This window comes from Oncorhynchus mykiss, chromosome 23 (genome assembly GCF_057628025.1).
Source record: "Oncorhynchus mykiss isolate SJ-2025 chromosome 23, ASM5762802v1, whole genome shotgun sequence".
Lineage (NCBI taxonomy): Eukaryota > Metazoa > Chordata > Actinopteri > Salmoniformes > Salmonidae > Oncorhynchus > Oncorhynchus mykiss.
The window spans coordinates 25,904,656-25,921,562 of NC_143044.1; the positions used below are offsets into that span (position 1 = coordinate 25,904,656).

The 16,907-nt window shown below is 42.0% G+C and overlaps 1 protein-coding gene across 2 annotated transcripts; it reads right to left on the bottom strand.

Moving 5' to 3' along the window:
• Nucleotides 1-677: 677 nt before the first annotated feature.
• On the bottom strand, nucleotides 678-16,527 carry LOC110502652 (sideroflexin-1). 2 transcript variants are annotated; one of them, XM_090217195.1, is made up of 12 exons: nucleotides 16,418-16,508; nucleotides 14,195-14,526; nucleotides 12,954-13,121; nucleotides 12,117-12,287; nucleotides 11,231-11,329; nucleotides 10,255-10,330; nucleotides 10,063-10,148; nucleotides 8,677-8,804; nucleotides 6,963-7,012; nucleotides 6,425-6,474; nucleotides 6,227-6,274; nucleotides 4,796-6,079 (listed from the first exon to the last, which is right to left on the bottom strand). In XM_090217195.1, exons 2-12 carry the CDS (start codon nucleotides 14,278-14,280, stop codon nucleotides 5,983-5,985), a joined length of 1,059 nt encoding a protein of 352 aa, XP_090073321.1. In that variant the 5' UTR covers nucleotides 14,281-14,526; nucleotides 16,418-16,508; the 3' UTR covers nucleotides 4,796-5,982. The 2 variants fall into 2 exon arrangements, with proteins under 2 accessions (XP_036816249.2, XP_090073321.1); XM_036960354.2 differs by lacking the exon at nucleotides 14,195-14,526 and having other exon boundaries at nucleotides 678-6,079; nucleotides 16,418-16,527.
• Nucleotides 16,528-16,907: the final 380 nt, after the last annotated feature.

The window sequence follows — 16,907 nt, forward strand, 5'->3', positions numbered from 1 at the left end:
GTGTACTGTTGGGGGTACACGAGGACCAGGGTTGGGAAGCACTGCTCAATGCATCTGGATTCTATGTATTTCATGTTTACCTGTGAATGAATGTGTTACATGTTCAGGTACTCAAGCGTGACTTGTGTGTGGTCTGTGTTATTAATGAAGACCTGACTGTAAACTCGGCAACGAGGGGAGCAGGTTCGATATCCAAACACACACTGCCTCACTATGGCCAGGGTGCCTGAAACAGGTCTGTATGAGAATGCAAAGCACAATAAACCCTAGACCTCGTCACACCATCATCCTCTTGTCTCTTTTCATCAGGACGACTTGGCTTATTGTATTGGGTGTTGCTGCCACCAGTCTTTTCACACAGGTTACTGGGTGAAAAAAAAATACATTTTTAGAAAGTTCTACATTCAGAACATCCCTTTCATGTCACAGTTCATCTACTTATGTAGCTCTCGTTTTCTTTTTCAATCCCTCCTGTTTTTACTGGCTTTTGGACAAAGGCATTCTACGAAACAAGTAGAGTTTACCTCAGGCAATGGTTGGTGTACTATAGGAGGTGCTGTAGGTGACCTTGTAGGACCACTCCTTTGTTGGAAGACTGCGGTCTGTAAACATTGAGCAATGCGGAGTGTGTCTCACCCTAACGTCAGATCCGTTAACACATTAAGCAGGGCACAATGTTGTGGAACATTCAGATTGAAATAATTTATTTTAACACTTTATTCTATAGCTCTGAGTAAATACATCTTACATAGTTCAGGTGTGACAACACTTCCAATGCAATAAAACAGAGGGGATAAAAAAAAATCAATAAGTGAATTCCAATACTGACAACTACATGGGTATTGAACAACAGTACAAGAGTTACTGGAAGTGGACACACATTGACATGAAACATCCATGGAGTGTAGCGACGTCATATTGCCTTCAATGTGCTGCTGAGATCATATTCTATGACATGCCGAAGCTAACCCAGAGATATATTTAACATGAAAGTTATTATATGAGGATAACCTGGTAGATGCTAGTCAAATAAAGCTTAAGCAATGATGAACTTAAGAAGCTCTGCTTTTCCAACTTTATCAACCCCGTCTCTTCCTTGGCTAGGTTTGTAGCTGTGTGTGATACACAGCACATCTTTGCCTTGACTAAATTAATAGTGCAAGCCTTGCATGTTTATCAGCATGATCTAGCTCTAGGTTAATTTTTGTTCTAATCACATTTCATTGACCTCCCCACCAAAAGGACCAGAAAACAATAATAGTAATAATAGGCAAGTGAATGAGTGAGTTTTACAATGATGTCAACTTGCTCATCAAATACATGAATATAATAAATACCAATTATGGACTTAAATTAATGTGACTTGTGGAATATCCATTTACTCTGCATGTGTGCTTATGTACAGTACAGATGAACCAGTATCTACCAGGATTTCAATTGTCAATTGAAATGGAACTACCTCCAACCCTGGTATTCACAGTTGAAAGCCATGGCATAAATGTAGCAATGTTTACAGTATGGCCATAATAACACTGTGCTGCAGTGCAGCTGATTGTCTATGGATGATGATAAACATTTGCACTAAAAAGTATGAAGAATCTAGCCTGGTTCCAGATCTGTTTGTGTTATCTTGCCAAATTCTATGTTCGCTGTCACACTAAACAAGACGGCACAAACAGAACTGGGACCAGGCTATGTGGAGTCATTCCTAAAAATAGAGCAATAGAATAAAAAGTCAGAGGAGATTCATTCATGACCACTGACCACTGAAATGTCTTGTTACAGACCCTTAAGAATCACAAATGTCTTCATTGCACGTCTCTCAATTAAATATCTGATTTAATTGAGAGACGTGAGCAACTACTAAGCAGTGGGATGGTAGGCATACCATAGAGTACCTCAGTATTAGTCATAATACCCATAAAACCTAGCGGTTAAACAGAACTGGTTCCAATCGTTAAAATAAGGGCTGTGATTCGTGTAGGCTTACGCTGGCATGATGTTTTGATAACTATGTAAATCTCTCTCGGACAATAGGGACTTTTATCAATATAGTCACCTGCATTTACCCCCGAAAACTGAAATGCTAATGTGGCTATCATAAAGAACTACAAATGCCATGATGATCTGAACGAGACTGCCGAATCGAGGCAAAGTTAAGAATCTCTGGATTAACTATCGAATGTTAGCGTCAGCTAGAGATGACGAGAAGCAGCTTGCAGGTATGTCGTTTTGCATGTCGTCTACTTTGACACTAATTAGCATTTTTGAATCAGAGTAAATAGAGACGAATAGATAAGTCACCTTGTCCGAGAGATGTACATGGTTATCAAAACTTCACGCTAGGGTAAGCCGGCACAAAACACAGCCCTTATATGAAATGTTTCTAAAATCCCCTATGAGAAAAATGAATGGTGAAAAAACAATTGGAACCATTTCCCTGTTTGACCGCTAGGTTTTATGGTTATTATGACACCTCAACTGTGGAGCTCTATACTGACTTTGACAGAGGAAAAGGTGATCTATAGCCTGACAAGACAACAAACAAATCTGGTACCAGGCTAGGTGACCGAGCCTTACTAAAATCAACCAGCCAATACTGATGGGTGGTTTTGATTAATACATTCAAAGTCGACTCTCAAACACAAAAACACAATGGAAATGTGTAATAGTTAGTTGGTCTTACTGCCACCTAGTGAAGAAATGGAGCAATACAATGCTCAAAAAAATAAAGGGAACACTTAAACGACACAATGTAACTCCAAGTCAATCACACTTCTGTGAAATCAAACTGTCCACTTAGGAAGCAACACTGATTGACAATACATTTCACATGCTGTTGTGCAAATGGAATAGACAACAGGTGGAAATTATAGGCAATTAGCAAGACACCCCCAATAAAGGAGTGGTTCTGCAGGTGGTGACCACAGACCACTTCTCAGTTCCTATGCTTCCTGGCTGATGTTTTGTTCACTTGAATGCTGGCGGTGCTTTCACTCTAATGGTAGCATGAGACGGAGTCTACAACCCACACAAGTGGCTCAGGTAGTGCAGCTCATCCAGGATGGCACATCAATGCGAGCTGTGGCAAGAAGGTTTGAGGTGTCTGTCAGCGTAGTGTTCAGAGCATGGAGGCAATACCAGGAGACAGGCCAGTACATCAGGAGGCGTGGAGGAGGCCGTAGGAGGGCAACAACCCAGCAGCAGGACCGCTACCTCCGCCTTTGTGCAAGGAGGAGCACTGCCAGAGCCCTGCAAAATGACCTCCAGCAGGCCACAAATGTGCATGTGTCTGCTCAAACGGTCAGAAACTGACTCCATGAGGGTGGTATGAGGGCCCGACGTCGACAGGTGGGGGTTGTGTTTACAGCCCAACACCGTGCAGGACGTTTGGCATTTGCCAGAGAACACCAAGATTGACAAATTCGACACTGGCGCCCTGTGCTCTTCACAGATGAAAGCAGGTTCACACTGAGCATGTGACAGACGTGACAGTCTGGAGACGCCGTGGAGAACGTTCTGCTGCCTGCAACATCCTCCAGCATGACCAGTTTGGCGGTGGGTCAGTCATGGTGTGGGGTGGCATTTCTTTGGGGGGCCGCACAGCCCTCCATGTGCTCGCCAAAGGTAGCCTGACTGCCATTAGGTACCGAGATGAGATCCTCAGACCCCTTGTGAGACCATATACTGGTGCGGTTGGCCCTGGGTTCCTCCTAATGCACAATGCTAGACCTCATGTTGCTGGAGTGTGTCAGCAGTTCCTGCAAGAGGAAGGCATTGATGCTATGGACTGGCCCGCCTGTTCCCCAGACCTGAATCCAATTGAGCACATCTGAGACATCATGTCTCGCTTCATCCACCAACGCCACATTGCACCACAGACTGTCCAGGAGTTGGTGGATGCTTTAGTCCAGGTCTGGGAGGAGATCCCTCAGGAGACCATCCGCCACCTCATCAGGAGCATGCCCGGGCATTGTAGGGAGGTCATACAGGCACGTGGAGGCCACACACACTACTGAGCCTCATTTTGACTTGTTTTAAGGACATTACATCAAGTTGGATCAGCCTGTAGTGTGGTTTTCCACTTTAATTTTGAGTGTGACTCCAAATCCAGACCTCCATGGGTTGATAAATTTGATTTCCATACATCATTTTTGTGTGATTTTGTTGTCAGCACATTCAACTATGTAAAGAAAAAAATATTTAATAAGAATATTTCATTCATTCAGATCTAGGATGTGTTATTTTAGTGTTCCCTTCATTTTTTTTTGAGCAGTGTGTGTATATAAATATATAGTTATTTAGTAAACACTCATCCAGAGTGACTTACAGGAGCAATTAGGGTTAAGAAACTTGCTCAAGGACACATCGGCAGATTTTTCACCTAGTCAGTCCGGGGATTCGAACCAGCGACCTTTCGGTTACTGGCCCAATGCTCTTAGCCACTAGGCTACCTGCCGAAAGACCGTGATATGGGGCGGAAACATTATGCCTAGATTCTATCCTAGATAAACCTTTCTGCTGGCATATCATTGTCATCAGTGCAACTAGGAATGTGCTTATTGAAACCTCAGTAAGGAGTGCCCACGCAGTGTCATAGCATCTCTAAAGGTTTTCTTCGTAACAAAACAGACAGGGTTACTAGGGTGAGAGGGGTTGATAAGGTTATCTGGTGGGACAGTGTGTGTAAGTACATTTCCAAGGGCAGTGGTGAGAGAGGGAAGCTTTGCTCGTCAACTGGGTAATGTTCATTAGGGCACACTGAAGCAATAGGTTTTACAATGATAAACAAAACCCTGGCAGACACAAAAAGGAATTTAATAGCAAGCCAGTCTATATTGTTATAATAAACCAACTGTTGTATTTTACTACAGACTACAGTAGAGCCAATTTGAGGGAGTGGATATCTAGCAGATTCAATTAAACTATTTTCTAATTCCAAGTCATGAATGGTTTCAGTGTACACGGCTTAAAAGGGTACGATCTCAAACACATTGGAAAAAACAAATACACCTTGGGGAGAAAAAAATCTCTCTGGGATTGAAAACGAGGGGTGATCTAGTTTGGGGTGAGTTGATAGAACTTGTCATTCAGTAACATTCAGTAATTAAACAACCCCAGGGAGGATAAACGCACAAAATAGAAATAAAATCAAACCATAGTCTGTTTGTCAATGTAGCAGTATAAGATGTGTCACACTACGCTCGCATGCGTTTCATTACTTCGAAGAGGCTTTCTCCCCTTGTCTCCTTTCCTGCATCTATACTGAACAAAAATATAAAACACAATATGTAAAGTGTTGGACCCATGAGCTGAAATAAAATATCTGCAGGAATGTCCACCAGAGCTGTTGACAGAGAATTGAAAAGGTAATTTCTCTACCATAAGCCACCACCAACATAGTTATAGAGAATTTGACAGTACGTCCAACCAGCCTCACAACCGCAGACCACGTGTAACCACGCCAGCACAGGTGCTCCACATCAGGCATCTTCACCTGTGGGATCCTCTGAGACCAGCCACCCGGACATCTGAGGATGTGGGGGAAAACAAATTCTAATTGGCTGGGCCTGGCTCACCAGTGGGTGGGCCTTGCTCCCAGTCATGTGAAATCCATAGATTAGGGCCTAATTTATTTATTTCAATTGACTGATTTCCTTATATGAACTTTAACTCAGTCAAATGGTTGAAATTTTGCATGTTGCTTTTATATTTCAGTGTACAATCAGAAATATTTGAATGGTAGGCTTTCACCAATCATTTCAGACAAGGAAGCAACTTTGTAGGACTGAGACGCACCCCTCACTATCACCTCTCCCAAATAAAACATCAAAAAAGCCTAGAACATCAAACAAACAGGTAAATAAAAAATAGGCATAAATATAATATTATCTTTGGCCTTACAGTTGTTCTCACTGAGCTGTAGTAGCAAGGTCCAACCAGCAGATGGGGATTATGCATGGTGGGTGTTATTGTGTGGTCCTAAAGGCCTTTGTTGAAGAAGACAGTAGTAGTGTGGGGACTGCTATGTAGTATACTCTCCTGAAGATCTGTCTCCAGGCTGCTCACTGCCATAGAACTACAGAGAGAGAGGGGGAGGGAGAGAAAACAGACCAGAAACAGAGAGAGAAAAATACATTGATTATTAGAGAGTACAATCTCTATGTTAAAGAAAAGCAGATCCACTGTCTTTAGCTAAGGTATGTAACATATGGCCATACTTTACCTCTTCTGTGGGAAGAGGGCACAGCACAGAGGAGTTGCAAACACCAGACTGAAAGAGAGAAAATAATGTTTGGTAAACAGTGCAATACAAGCAGTACGCGGAATACAATCGTGACGTGCAGTATTCAGAACATGTTATGGTTAGTTTGCTTACAGTGCATGTCATTGAGAGAGGAGAATTACTCCCTTAGATACTTACCACAGACCCACCAGTCCCACCTGTACTGGGGCGTTTAGGACTGGGAACCGCTGAGGAGAAAACAGAGACAGAAATTGTGAAAGCAACTCCAAGCTGAAGCAATTTTTTATGAAACCAACAGACAGTATATAGACATTACACTGACAGTATCGAAGAGCTTAACAAGCCTGGTCCAAGATCTGTTTGTGCTTACTCATATGGTCATTGACAAAACAGCACAAACAGATCTGGGACCAGGCTAGAGATTGTGGATCAACACAGGATATCAGACACGACAAAACACAGAAGCCTGGATTTCCACTCGCCTCTCATGACACCAACAAACAAGTAGCATATTTTACATGGCTAAACCCCACACATAGAATGACACTATTTAATTAAGTGGTTTGAACTCCAAATAGAGGGTAGGCTTAGTACAACAGTGGCTACATGCCACAGATTATCCTCCACACACACTGACTGTATGTAGTACCGGCTCCAGTAAACCCACTGACTGTTGAGAGCATGACAGGCATCCATTCGTCTCTTGTAACATTACCTTCATAAAGGCTTTCTTCTCCAGGGCGTTCATTATCACAGGTGGGATAGCTGTGGACAGACCGAGAGAGAGAAAACAATGAGGACTTTCAAGAGGCAACACGTATTTTATAAAATGCGTTTTTTGGCAGAAATGCCTTCTGGAACATGTTAACTTTCATGTGCCTTAAACTTGCATGCCATCTGTAAATACGAATACAATTGTTAAATCGCAAGCCTAGTTGGTTTAGCCACAGAAGGACAGGAAACTTCCCGCTAGCCATGATTGGCTGAGATAATGGATGGGCAGGACATGGCGAGAGAGAGAAGTTCGGATTGGTCTGCCATGTAACACGCTTCAGTCAAACATGAGCTGCTCAGTATGTGTAGATAATCCTTGCTACTGCAGCTTTATATTATTACCTTAGCCATGGAGAACTTCAAAAGTGTTGCTACTGCCCACAACAACATTGCTGCCCTGAATTTAGCCGGTGCTATCGACAAAGATCAGTGGGGAAAAAGTTGTGATGGACTACTTTCTGCACACGGTCAGTGTGAACCTGTGTGACTTGACACAACGTGGACCAAATAAGCTGTACAAACGAAATGGAAACACAGGACGTCTTAGTTAGCTAAAGGGTTTCAAGTCTGCTGTGAAGCGTTCATCCATGTATACGGCTAAGAGTCCAGCTAATTTTTCAGATATTATACGGTTTCTAATTTAGTCAGAAAGTCATTTTCATTGCAAGTTAAAGCATACTGTTGGCTAGCTAGCGAATGTTAGCGTGCTGCTCGCTAGCTAACGCTACGTGTATGATCTGTGTAGTAATATTATTTGTATCTGAGGAAGCCATTTGAATTGCTAGCTATAGTCTAATGTTAGTTAGCTAACAATGAACTTAGTTTGTTAGCTTTAGCTACTTGCAGATTCATACTATAGCATTTCATGCATAGTGGCTAGCTATGACAATCTGTTTGTATTGCTAATAGTATGGGTTGGGATTATAGTTCATCGTTTAGCTAGCTAGACAATAATGACCCATCCACTTAGCTAGATGTGGCTTGGGTTGGTTATAGCATTTCTTTCACATGAACCATCAATTTAGACAAGTGTGTCTAGGTAAGCATCTAATAATTACACTATATTTTTTATGTGGATACTTCCTATGCAAATATGCAAGTAACCATTTCACTGTACCATTTACCCCTTCTGTATCCTGTGCATTTGACAAATAAACTGATTTAATTTGATATAGTGTGCGTTTATCAGAGACGGTAATGTCAAGAACATGACCTGCACCAAAGTCACATTAGGATATAGACAAGTGTATTTTTAACTGGAGTTTTTCCTTGTTGTAGGCTACTACTTTGATAGTTTACTACACTACCTTACTAACTCTGTTTAGGACATGGCCTCACACATTCATTCTTAAAGAGATGGGTGGGGCTAAGGCTTAAGAGGGTGTGAACGATGCTGAATAGGTGTAGACAAAGAGCTCTCCAGTAGGTGTACTAAAACATTGAAGGGCCATTTTCTCAAAAGCAGGGTTACATATTCATCAACTTTCAAAGCAGAATTACTTTCACATTGTTCCTCTAGTGCAGTGTTTGATACACAATTTTGTAGCTCGGAGTCTCTACTTTCATCCAATGTAAAAAAAAATAATAAAAAAAATAAAAAACACCAGTCCAAATCCAGGTGGTCAGTCACATTGTGTCCGAAACACAGTGCTTACCCATAGCTGGCACAGCCATGCCAATCCTGGACACCACCACCTGGATGATGCCTGACTTGGCAGCGGTGACTGACTCTCCTAACCGGTTCCCTTCCTCGTCTGTCACTGAAATGCCGTACTTCAGCTCCCTAAGAAAAGGGACATAAGGAGAGAATGAAATTCAGCCAAATCATGTTGCTATGTCCAAAGTTAACCAGGATATTGTTGCATATGAGTCATTCGTGATTTGAAATGCAAGCAAGCATTTTAGTTTGAAAATAAAATAAAGCCATCCTTGAATAATTTGTGTAAACAATAAATCGTTCCATTTCGGCAATTGTATTCACGAATGCATGAGACTGTTTTTAGTGTCGTTTGAATGTTATTTATTTAGTGTTGCTTACATTGTTCCAAACGATAAGAAAAACAGCACCTGTTTGGCACACACAATAAGCACATAGCACTTGCTCCTTACCTTCTTTTTCTTGATCTCCAGTATTTTCCACAACTTGTCAAATGTATTCCACATGTCTGACTTCCCCTTTAACTCCTGAGCAACCAGTAAACATTCCCCCGTTTCGAGTTTATTTGTCACGTTCTCGGCATTCATTTTGCTGTCACGTGTTAGTGTTCAGAGTTTGTTATAACCAATTTATTGATTGCTATAAATCAGGCCCTATTGGTCACGTGCATGCAATGCATATATGTGTCACCTAAAGAGAGCAAGGGTTGAGGGAATGTTTTTCCTACACAAGAGGGATTTCGGTAACAAAACTTGTCAGAAATGGCTGTAATTATGTTGCAGCTTCAGCAACACGGACAGCGCGATAAACACTGTTGATTTTCTGTGGTATTGAGGAGAGTGAGGAAGGAGTGCTAGTCACAAAGTCAATCGCTGTGATTTGTGCCACAGCAGGGAGGAGAGAGACAACGTAACTAGTCAGTCACTCAATGTAAAATATATTATATTTTTTTACTAAGTCCGGCCCTGCACAATCAAATCAATTGCCGTCGCACTCCCTCGAGTAATTTGTGTGTCTTCATTATTTAATCAAACAGAGAGTTTAAAGCATCAGACAAGCTCAGTGCATATAGCTGATTTGAATAAAACACATAGGAAGTGTCTATATATGGAAAAATACACCATTTAAAATGTGACCAATCGATTGTTCGACAAAGATGACTCTCAGTTGCATTGAACTTTGATAATGTGTTGATTCAATCACAAATCCCACAGTAAAGGGAAACGCTGATAGTGTTAGCTAAGGGGGAAAAATCTGAACTTCACTCAACTTTCTAATCTTGTGCTTCTCTGCGTGGGCTCACATTTCTTCTGCGCGGCAGTCCTGGGGCACACCCGCAGCTTAGAGGGAACATTGGTTGTGGTGTCTTTAAATTCTAGCTCACCTCTGCCTCATGAAGGGGATGTTGATACAGTTGGCAGCCGCTACAGCAAAGAAAGGGACGAACCGGCTCATGACGGCTGGAAGGCGCTGGGGAGAGACGGAGTTTGTTTCAATGTTGATTTTTCATGGAGCTAAAATGTAAAGCGAAGTGTAAATCAACTTGAACTAAGATGATCCTTAGACAGTCCCGTACCTTGGCTAGTGACTTGAGTCCCAGGGCTGTGACTACAGCTCCTGTGGTGGCACTGATGTACGCTGCAGCCAGCTGACTGAGAGAACATAGGGGCGCACATTTACATCTTAGCATCTTACTAAAACAATTTACTGAGCCTCAATAATGTTCCTGTTCCAAGCATTTACCAGAATCTAGTCTTATCTAATACGCAGAGAGAGGTCTCAAGTCACAATGCACATGGTCACAATGCATACGGAATACATGCATTCAAATCATAAGCAATATTTATTGCAAAACTTGACAAGTCAGGCAGACATGACGATGTACAGTTCAGGAATCTCTCCACAGTAATAATGATTTAAAATGGTCCCCAGTCATGACATGCTCTTTCCATATAAACTGAGAAGCACCAGCATTGCTTGTTCTCATTCCGCATGTGTCCTGGTTAAGTAGGTGCATATAAATAGTCTAAAGTGGCACCCTTGGCCCCAGACCAGACACATGTATGCTAACGCCTTGCTTCCTATATCTACTGTAGACAGTGAAGCAGAGTTACAGCTACAGTCTTTCAGGTGGAATGGAGGAGCATACTGAACTAAAGAGTGGGTTATTATACCGCTGTAAGGGGAATGTAGTGGACTGGGGTTCCACTGGCTAGCCTCTGCTTTGCCCTGCATGACAGGAGGCCCCCATACAGAGCTAGGCTAGGGGTGCACATCAATAGTCTACTATGGTCTTCTCTCCTTGTATCTTTTCCTTAATCTGCACCGATGGAGAAAGAGAAGACCGGTGAAAGCAACAGCGGGGAAATGTTATGGGGATTTGCTCACCACCTATCCATGTCCTTTCAGATCAGTACTGATGAAGGAAAGCAGATGAGGAGTGGAAGATACAGTAGCTAAGGCTATGAGATGCACCATAGTACTAGCCAGTTACAGGTACTGTAGGGCTGGTTTAGTAATGTGGTTGTGGTGTAAGTGGTCCCAGTCCCTACTTGGTGGTGAGGGCAGAGTCTCCACTGCGGTTGCTGTAGTTGACCACAGCGTTAAAGGACTGGTTCACCCACTGCCAGAACACAACGGCTGGAGTCGTCCTGGAGGAGTAGAGGTTCAAGAGAGGTGAGAAGAGAGGAGGGGAGGAAAGAGGGTCAAAAGGGGTGAGGGGAGGAGAGAAGGTGAGAGATGTTAAAGGGATTACAGAAAGGGGAGATAAAAGGGAGGGGATATGGAAAGGCAAAATTATGTAAAAATGGGAGAGAAGGGTAGGGAAAAGGGAAAGATGAGAGAAGGAGGACAAGGAAAGTGAGAATAAGCATGAATCATTTCTGATATTTCATTGAGGCAGATTGTTTGAATTTCTCCTAGAAAACAAAGCTAAATCATGACTTTTAAAACAGCTAAAAATGTAACTTTCCACTTCCGTGCAATGTTTACATAATGGTGTTACAGTGCGACTTTATTTTAGCAGGGAAATCCCATTGAGACCAAGGCCTCTTTTTCAAGGGAGCCCTGCATGTACACAAATCATACAAATACAATGCATAAAAACATAAAATAGTTACAAGCAATTCAAGAAAAGCAGTCACATTCCTAAACACGGAGGTCCTCCATCAACAACCTGAACTGCCCTAGAGATAACAGCCTCAAGGTGCAGAGGGCTCTACAGAAAATTCCATACGGGCTGCAAAAACACAGAATGCAGATTGACCTAATTCCGTGGTAAAACAGGCTGAATTTATTTCACATAATCTATGCATTTCTCTCAAACAATTTCACCATCTGATATGTTGGGATTGTTTTTTACCTGTTCTGTATGTTATGCTACACACAAATTGTATTTAACATGTATTAAATTGAAAACGGAATACACCCTAGTAGTACCTGTAGAATGTGAGCATGCATCCGGTGATGGTCATGTTCATGGGGACCTGGGCAGACATGCGTCCCACCACCACCATCTTTTCGCCAGTGTCAGGGTGGAAGGCAGAGTCATAGATGTACTTGGCTCTCCACAGCTCATCTTCTGTCAGACCTGGCTTCACCACTCCTAACCTGGACACAAGTACATCAAACTCTTTAAACAATGAATGAATGAATGAATGATTGACAAAAATTCAGCACAAAGCATAATATAAGTACATCCGTTGTTTTAAAGGAATGTGCCCATTTCTGCATTTGTTCATAACAAAGACACAGCTTAGTCTTACATATTTATTTTTGTGTTTTCAGTTCATCTCTGGTGTAAAGGAGAAACCAGTAGGCCAGATGTTCTAGCCTACAGGCCAAGCCTAATTAGTTGTTTGTCTGTCAAATGTTGTTTGTTTCTTTCTCTTATTATGCCGTGGTGGGAGGGGGGAGATCAGGTTATGACGACAGCTAGCTAACTTCTTGAACTCTTCAGTTCAGAGACACTGCTATAGATTGTTTCCGTGATCATACATGACGAGCCACAGAATCAATAGATTTTTGGTTTGATGCTTCCAATAATGTAAAGGAATTCCTTCCCAGGCACCACACACCCCATCGTACGGAGAGGGGAGTAATGCAGTAGCTTTCCAATGTATCATCATTTTCCTTCCCAGGACCTCACCCCTCCTCCATCTATACCTGTTAATTATCCAGTGACCCATGTGCTCTCAGCATCTCATTTGACAGCAGTTCCACCCACCCGTTCCGCCACATTATCCTCACCCATCCTTCCCTCTCCTCCCACCGTACCTGTATTTCTCCACAGTAACCCGTGCATCCTCCAGGGTCTCAGAGGACTTCAGAATGTTCCTGGGGTCAGTGACGAAGAAGAAGTGCTGGGCGCGGCCCATGAATGTGCTCTGGTCCCATCGTGGCTCCTTGATGTTAATGTCCAGATCTCCAGACATCCTTGTTTTACTTTGAGACCCGTTAACAGAAACATATGTTAGTTAGGCATGGGTTTAATTCTCTGCACATTTGACAAAGACTTTCTTCAGTGACATTTTGGGGGGGACAAAAAGAAAGACAAAATAGACCTTGTCAACAAATTCAACATATTTCAAAAGATAAGTCCTTCTCCCCAGCTAGGCCTAAGCCTTGATAGCACGGTAAGTCCCCTACCTCTCCGATTCATTTATAGCTCTCACTTCCTCTCTTTCTCTGTGGCCAAAACAATCCTAGTGATTGGAGGGGCCTACTGCACCTATAGTCTCCTCCTCAAAATCCTAATACAGGAGTGTTGAATACAAAAAGTCAGGCCTTATCTAAATTCTCTGACAAATTAGCTTGCTCCTAAATGCATCAGAATTATTAGCCTAAACATTATTGAAGGGAATTACATTGGCATTCTGAACCTTCTTTTAGCATTAATTCAATCTGAATTAAAAATCAAATCATCAAATCAAATTGTATTTGTCACATACACATGGTTAGCAGATGTTAATGCGAGTGTAGCGAAATGCTTGTGCTTCTAGTTCCGACAATGCAGTAATAACCAACAAGTAATCTAGCTAACAATTCCAAAACTACTACCTTATACACACAAGTGTAAGGGGATAAAGAATATGTACATGAAGATATATGAGTGAGTGATGGTACAGAGCGGCATAGGCAAGATACAGTAGATGGTATTGAGTGCAGTATATACATATGAGATGAGTATGTAAACAAAGTGGTATAGTTGAAGTGGCTAGTGATACATGTATTACATAAAGATGCAGTAGATGATATAGAGTACATTATATACATATACATATGAGATGAATAATGTAGGGTATGTAAACATTATATTAGGTAGCATTGTTTAAAGTGGCTAGTGATATATTTTACATCATTTCCCATCAATTCCCATTATTAAAGTGGCTGTAGTTGAGTCAGTGTGTTGGCAGCAGCCACTCAATGTTAGTGGTGGCTGTTTAACAGTCTGATGGCCTTGAGATAGAAGCTGTTTTTCAGTCTCTCGGTCCCAGCTTTGATGCACCTGTACTGACCTCGCCTTCTGGATGATAGCGGGGTGAACAGGCAGTGGCTCGGGTGGTTGTTGTCCTTGATGATCTTTATGGCCTTCCTGTGACATCGGGTGGTGTAGGTGTCCTGGAGGGCAGGTAGTTTGCCCCCGGTGATGCGTTGTGCAGACCTCACTACCCTCTGGAAGCCTTACGGTTGTGGGCGGAGCAGTTGCCGTACCAGGCGGTGATACAGCCCGACAGGATGCTCTCGATTGTGCATCTGTAGAAGTTTGTGAGTGCTTTTGGTGACAAGCCAAATTTCTTCAGCCTCCTGAGGTTGAAGAGGCGCTGCTGCACCTTCTTCACGATGCTGTCTGTGTGGGTGCACCAATTCAGTTTGTCTGTGATGTGTACGCCGAGGAACTTAAAACTTACTACCCTCTCCACTACTGTTCCATCAATGTGGATAGGGGATGACCAGTCCAGCACACAGTCTGCAAATACGTTACTAGCTGTCTTTTACATGCACATCTAGGCTATGCATCATCTGACCAAGGCTACATCAGAGCCTTGCAGTACAACAATAAACAAACTGAAAAATGAAAAGCCTAGCTTTCAGCCACTAGAGTTATCATGATGTTTGGTTTCCTAGGTAGTCAGATGATAAACAGAGGTCTTTCTAGCTGAATGGTCTATCTGCAGACCATGTTTACTACATGCCATGCCCACTATATGTCACTTAATACATGCCATGCCCACTGCCATTGAGGCTACAAGCTTGCTAGGACACTGGCACAGTGTCCTTCACTCCCACCTGTCGAGTACTGCTTTCACGCAGTTATTTTAATGTTATGGCGAGGGTAATCACTACCCAGTATAGCCCTTGATCATGACACTCAGTTCCATTGCATTACACATTGGATGAAGGTGTCGGGGTAGTCTTGTTAAGAGGCCAGACACTCAATCTGGACATTAAGACTCGTGGCTTGCGGTATGGTTTTGGAAGCATTAGGACCTTATTTTTCATATCATATCAGGACGCACTGTATATGCACATGGTGTAGCTCTTTAAAAAGAAATCAGTTAAAATATTTTTTTTGGGGTGGGTGGGATGTGGAGGGTTTAGTTATGTTATTCTAATAAAAGTTATTTAACCACCTCGTTTTTCTGTTCTTATGGCTCTCAATTTTACAATAGAATTTAAGCTAAATTATCCAAGTGAAAATGCTAAACTGTAAAATGCACCTAGAATGTTTGTTTGATGCTAATGCAAAATGAAAAAAGCTAGACAGGTTAGAATTATTATTTTCCTAATTAGTTAATAAAATACGATTTAAATATAATCAAGGCTTTTAGGAAACAAATACCAAGACATTTGCTTGTTATTATGCATTTGTCTTCCTGATAATAGTGCACAAATAAATATCCACATTCTGTAAATGACAATTGAGTCCCATGAAGTGACAGGCGTCGATACTTTCATTGTTGATCAATAGTATACGAGTAAAATCAGACTGTTCTCCAATGCGTTGATAACGTGACCGGTCTTTTTTTTTTTTTTTTACGAGACGACGCCTTCGTTAGGACTAACAAAACAAATTGGGTAAAGTACATGGACATGTGAATCCATTTCATTTCGTTTTAATGGACACCTTATTTTACATGGGCGTACCCCCTAATGGACGCCATTTCCGTTTTTTTTAGCGTCCGATATGGCGCAACGATATGCTACTGTAAATAATAATTGTACCCTAAAATTACAAAGTGAACCCAAGGCAAGCTTTAATGCAATAACGCATGTGATTGGTGCCTGACACTCACGACAGGTAAAGGAGAAAGGAAGACCAAGCTAGAAGTGTAAAGTTACCTACAATTTTCAATATATAGTAGTAGATGGATACAAATCAACCTGCATCTCGCAGCGATATGAGTGCAGTTAACGTTATCAAAATCGGAGGCTAACGATAGCATGCTTAAGTTTAGGTAGCTAACGTTTGACCATTTCAGTTTGCTTGTCCAATATTGTAGCATGTGAGGCTGACATACTGTCTTGACATAAATGACTATATTGTGAACGAACACGGTGACTTCTTACTATGTGCAATTAAAAAACAACCACTAACGTCAGCTAGCTAGATGGCTAACTTCTAGCTAGCGCACGTTTAAGAAATAGGAAACTGCAGAACGTTCGCGTCTTCCGTTAGCTCGAGGTAGCTACACATTTACAACATGTAAAACACTGTCAATAAAATCACCAAAACATACCTAGCTTCAATGTCAAGCTGTGCTCACTCTACACACCTTGCAGAGACTTGAAAAACAATTACTTATTCTTTGGGATTTCGTTGGCGGATCCCATCCAACTTTTAGGTGCATACACTGCCACCTACTGTACGGGTGTGTGAGGCCATTCACGGCCTACCTAATTATATTATTTGATACAATATTATAAAAACTGGGCACTGAATGCTGATTGGCTGACAGCTGTGGTATATCAGACCGTATACCACGGGTATGACAAAACATTTATTTTCACTGCTCTAATCACGTTGGTAACCAGTTTATAATGGCAATAAGGCACTGAGGTTTGTGGTATATGGCCAATATACCACGGCTAAGGGCTGTATCCAGGCACTCCGCGTTGTTGTGCTTGAGAACAGCCCTTACCCATGGTATATTGGCCATATACCACACCTCCTCGAGCCTTATTGCTTAAATAACAAATTGGGGGAAAGGAAAATTGCCCTACCACCTA

Excerpts from the sequence above, each read along its gene's own strand:
- LOC110502652 (XM_090217195.1), bottom strand. The coding sequence starts at position 14,280 with ATGTCACAGGAAGGCCATAAAGATCATCAAGGACAACAACCACCCGAG. Across the intron at positions 13,122-14,194 it reads GCTATCATCCAGAAGGCGAG|TAAAACAAGGATGTCTGGAG; the intron begins GTCAGTACAGGT and ends CGGGTCTCAAAG. Across the intron at positions 12,288-12,953 it reads GTTACTGTGGAGAAATACAG|GTTAGGAGTGGTGAAGCCAG; the intron begins GTACGGTGGGAG and ends ACTTGTGTCCAG.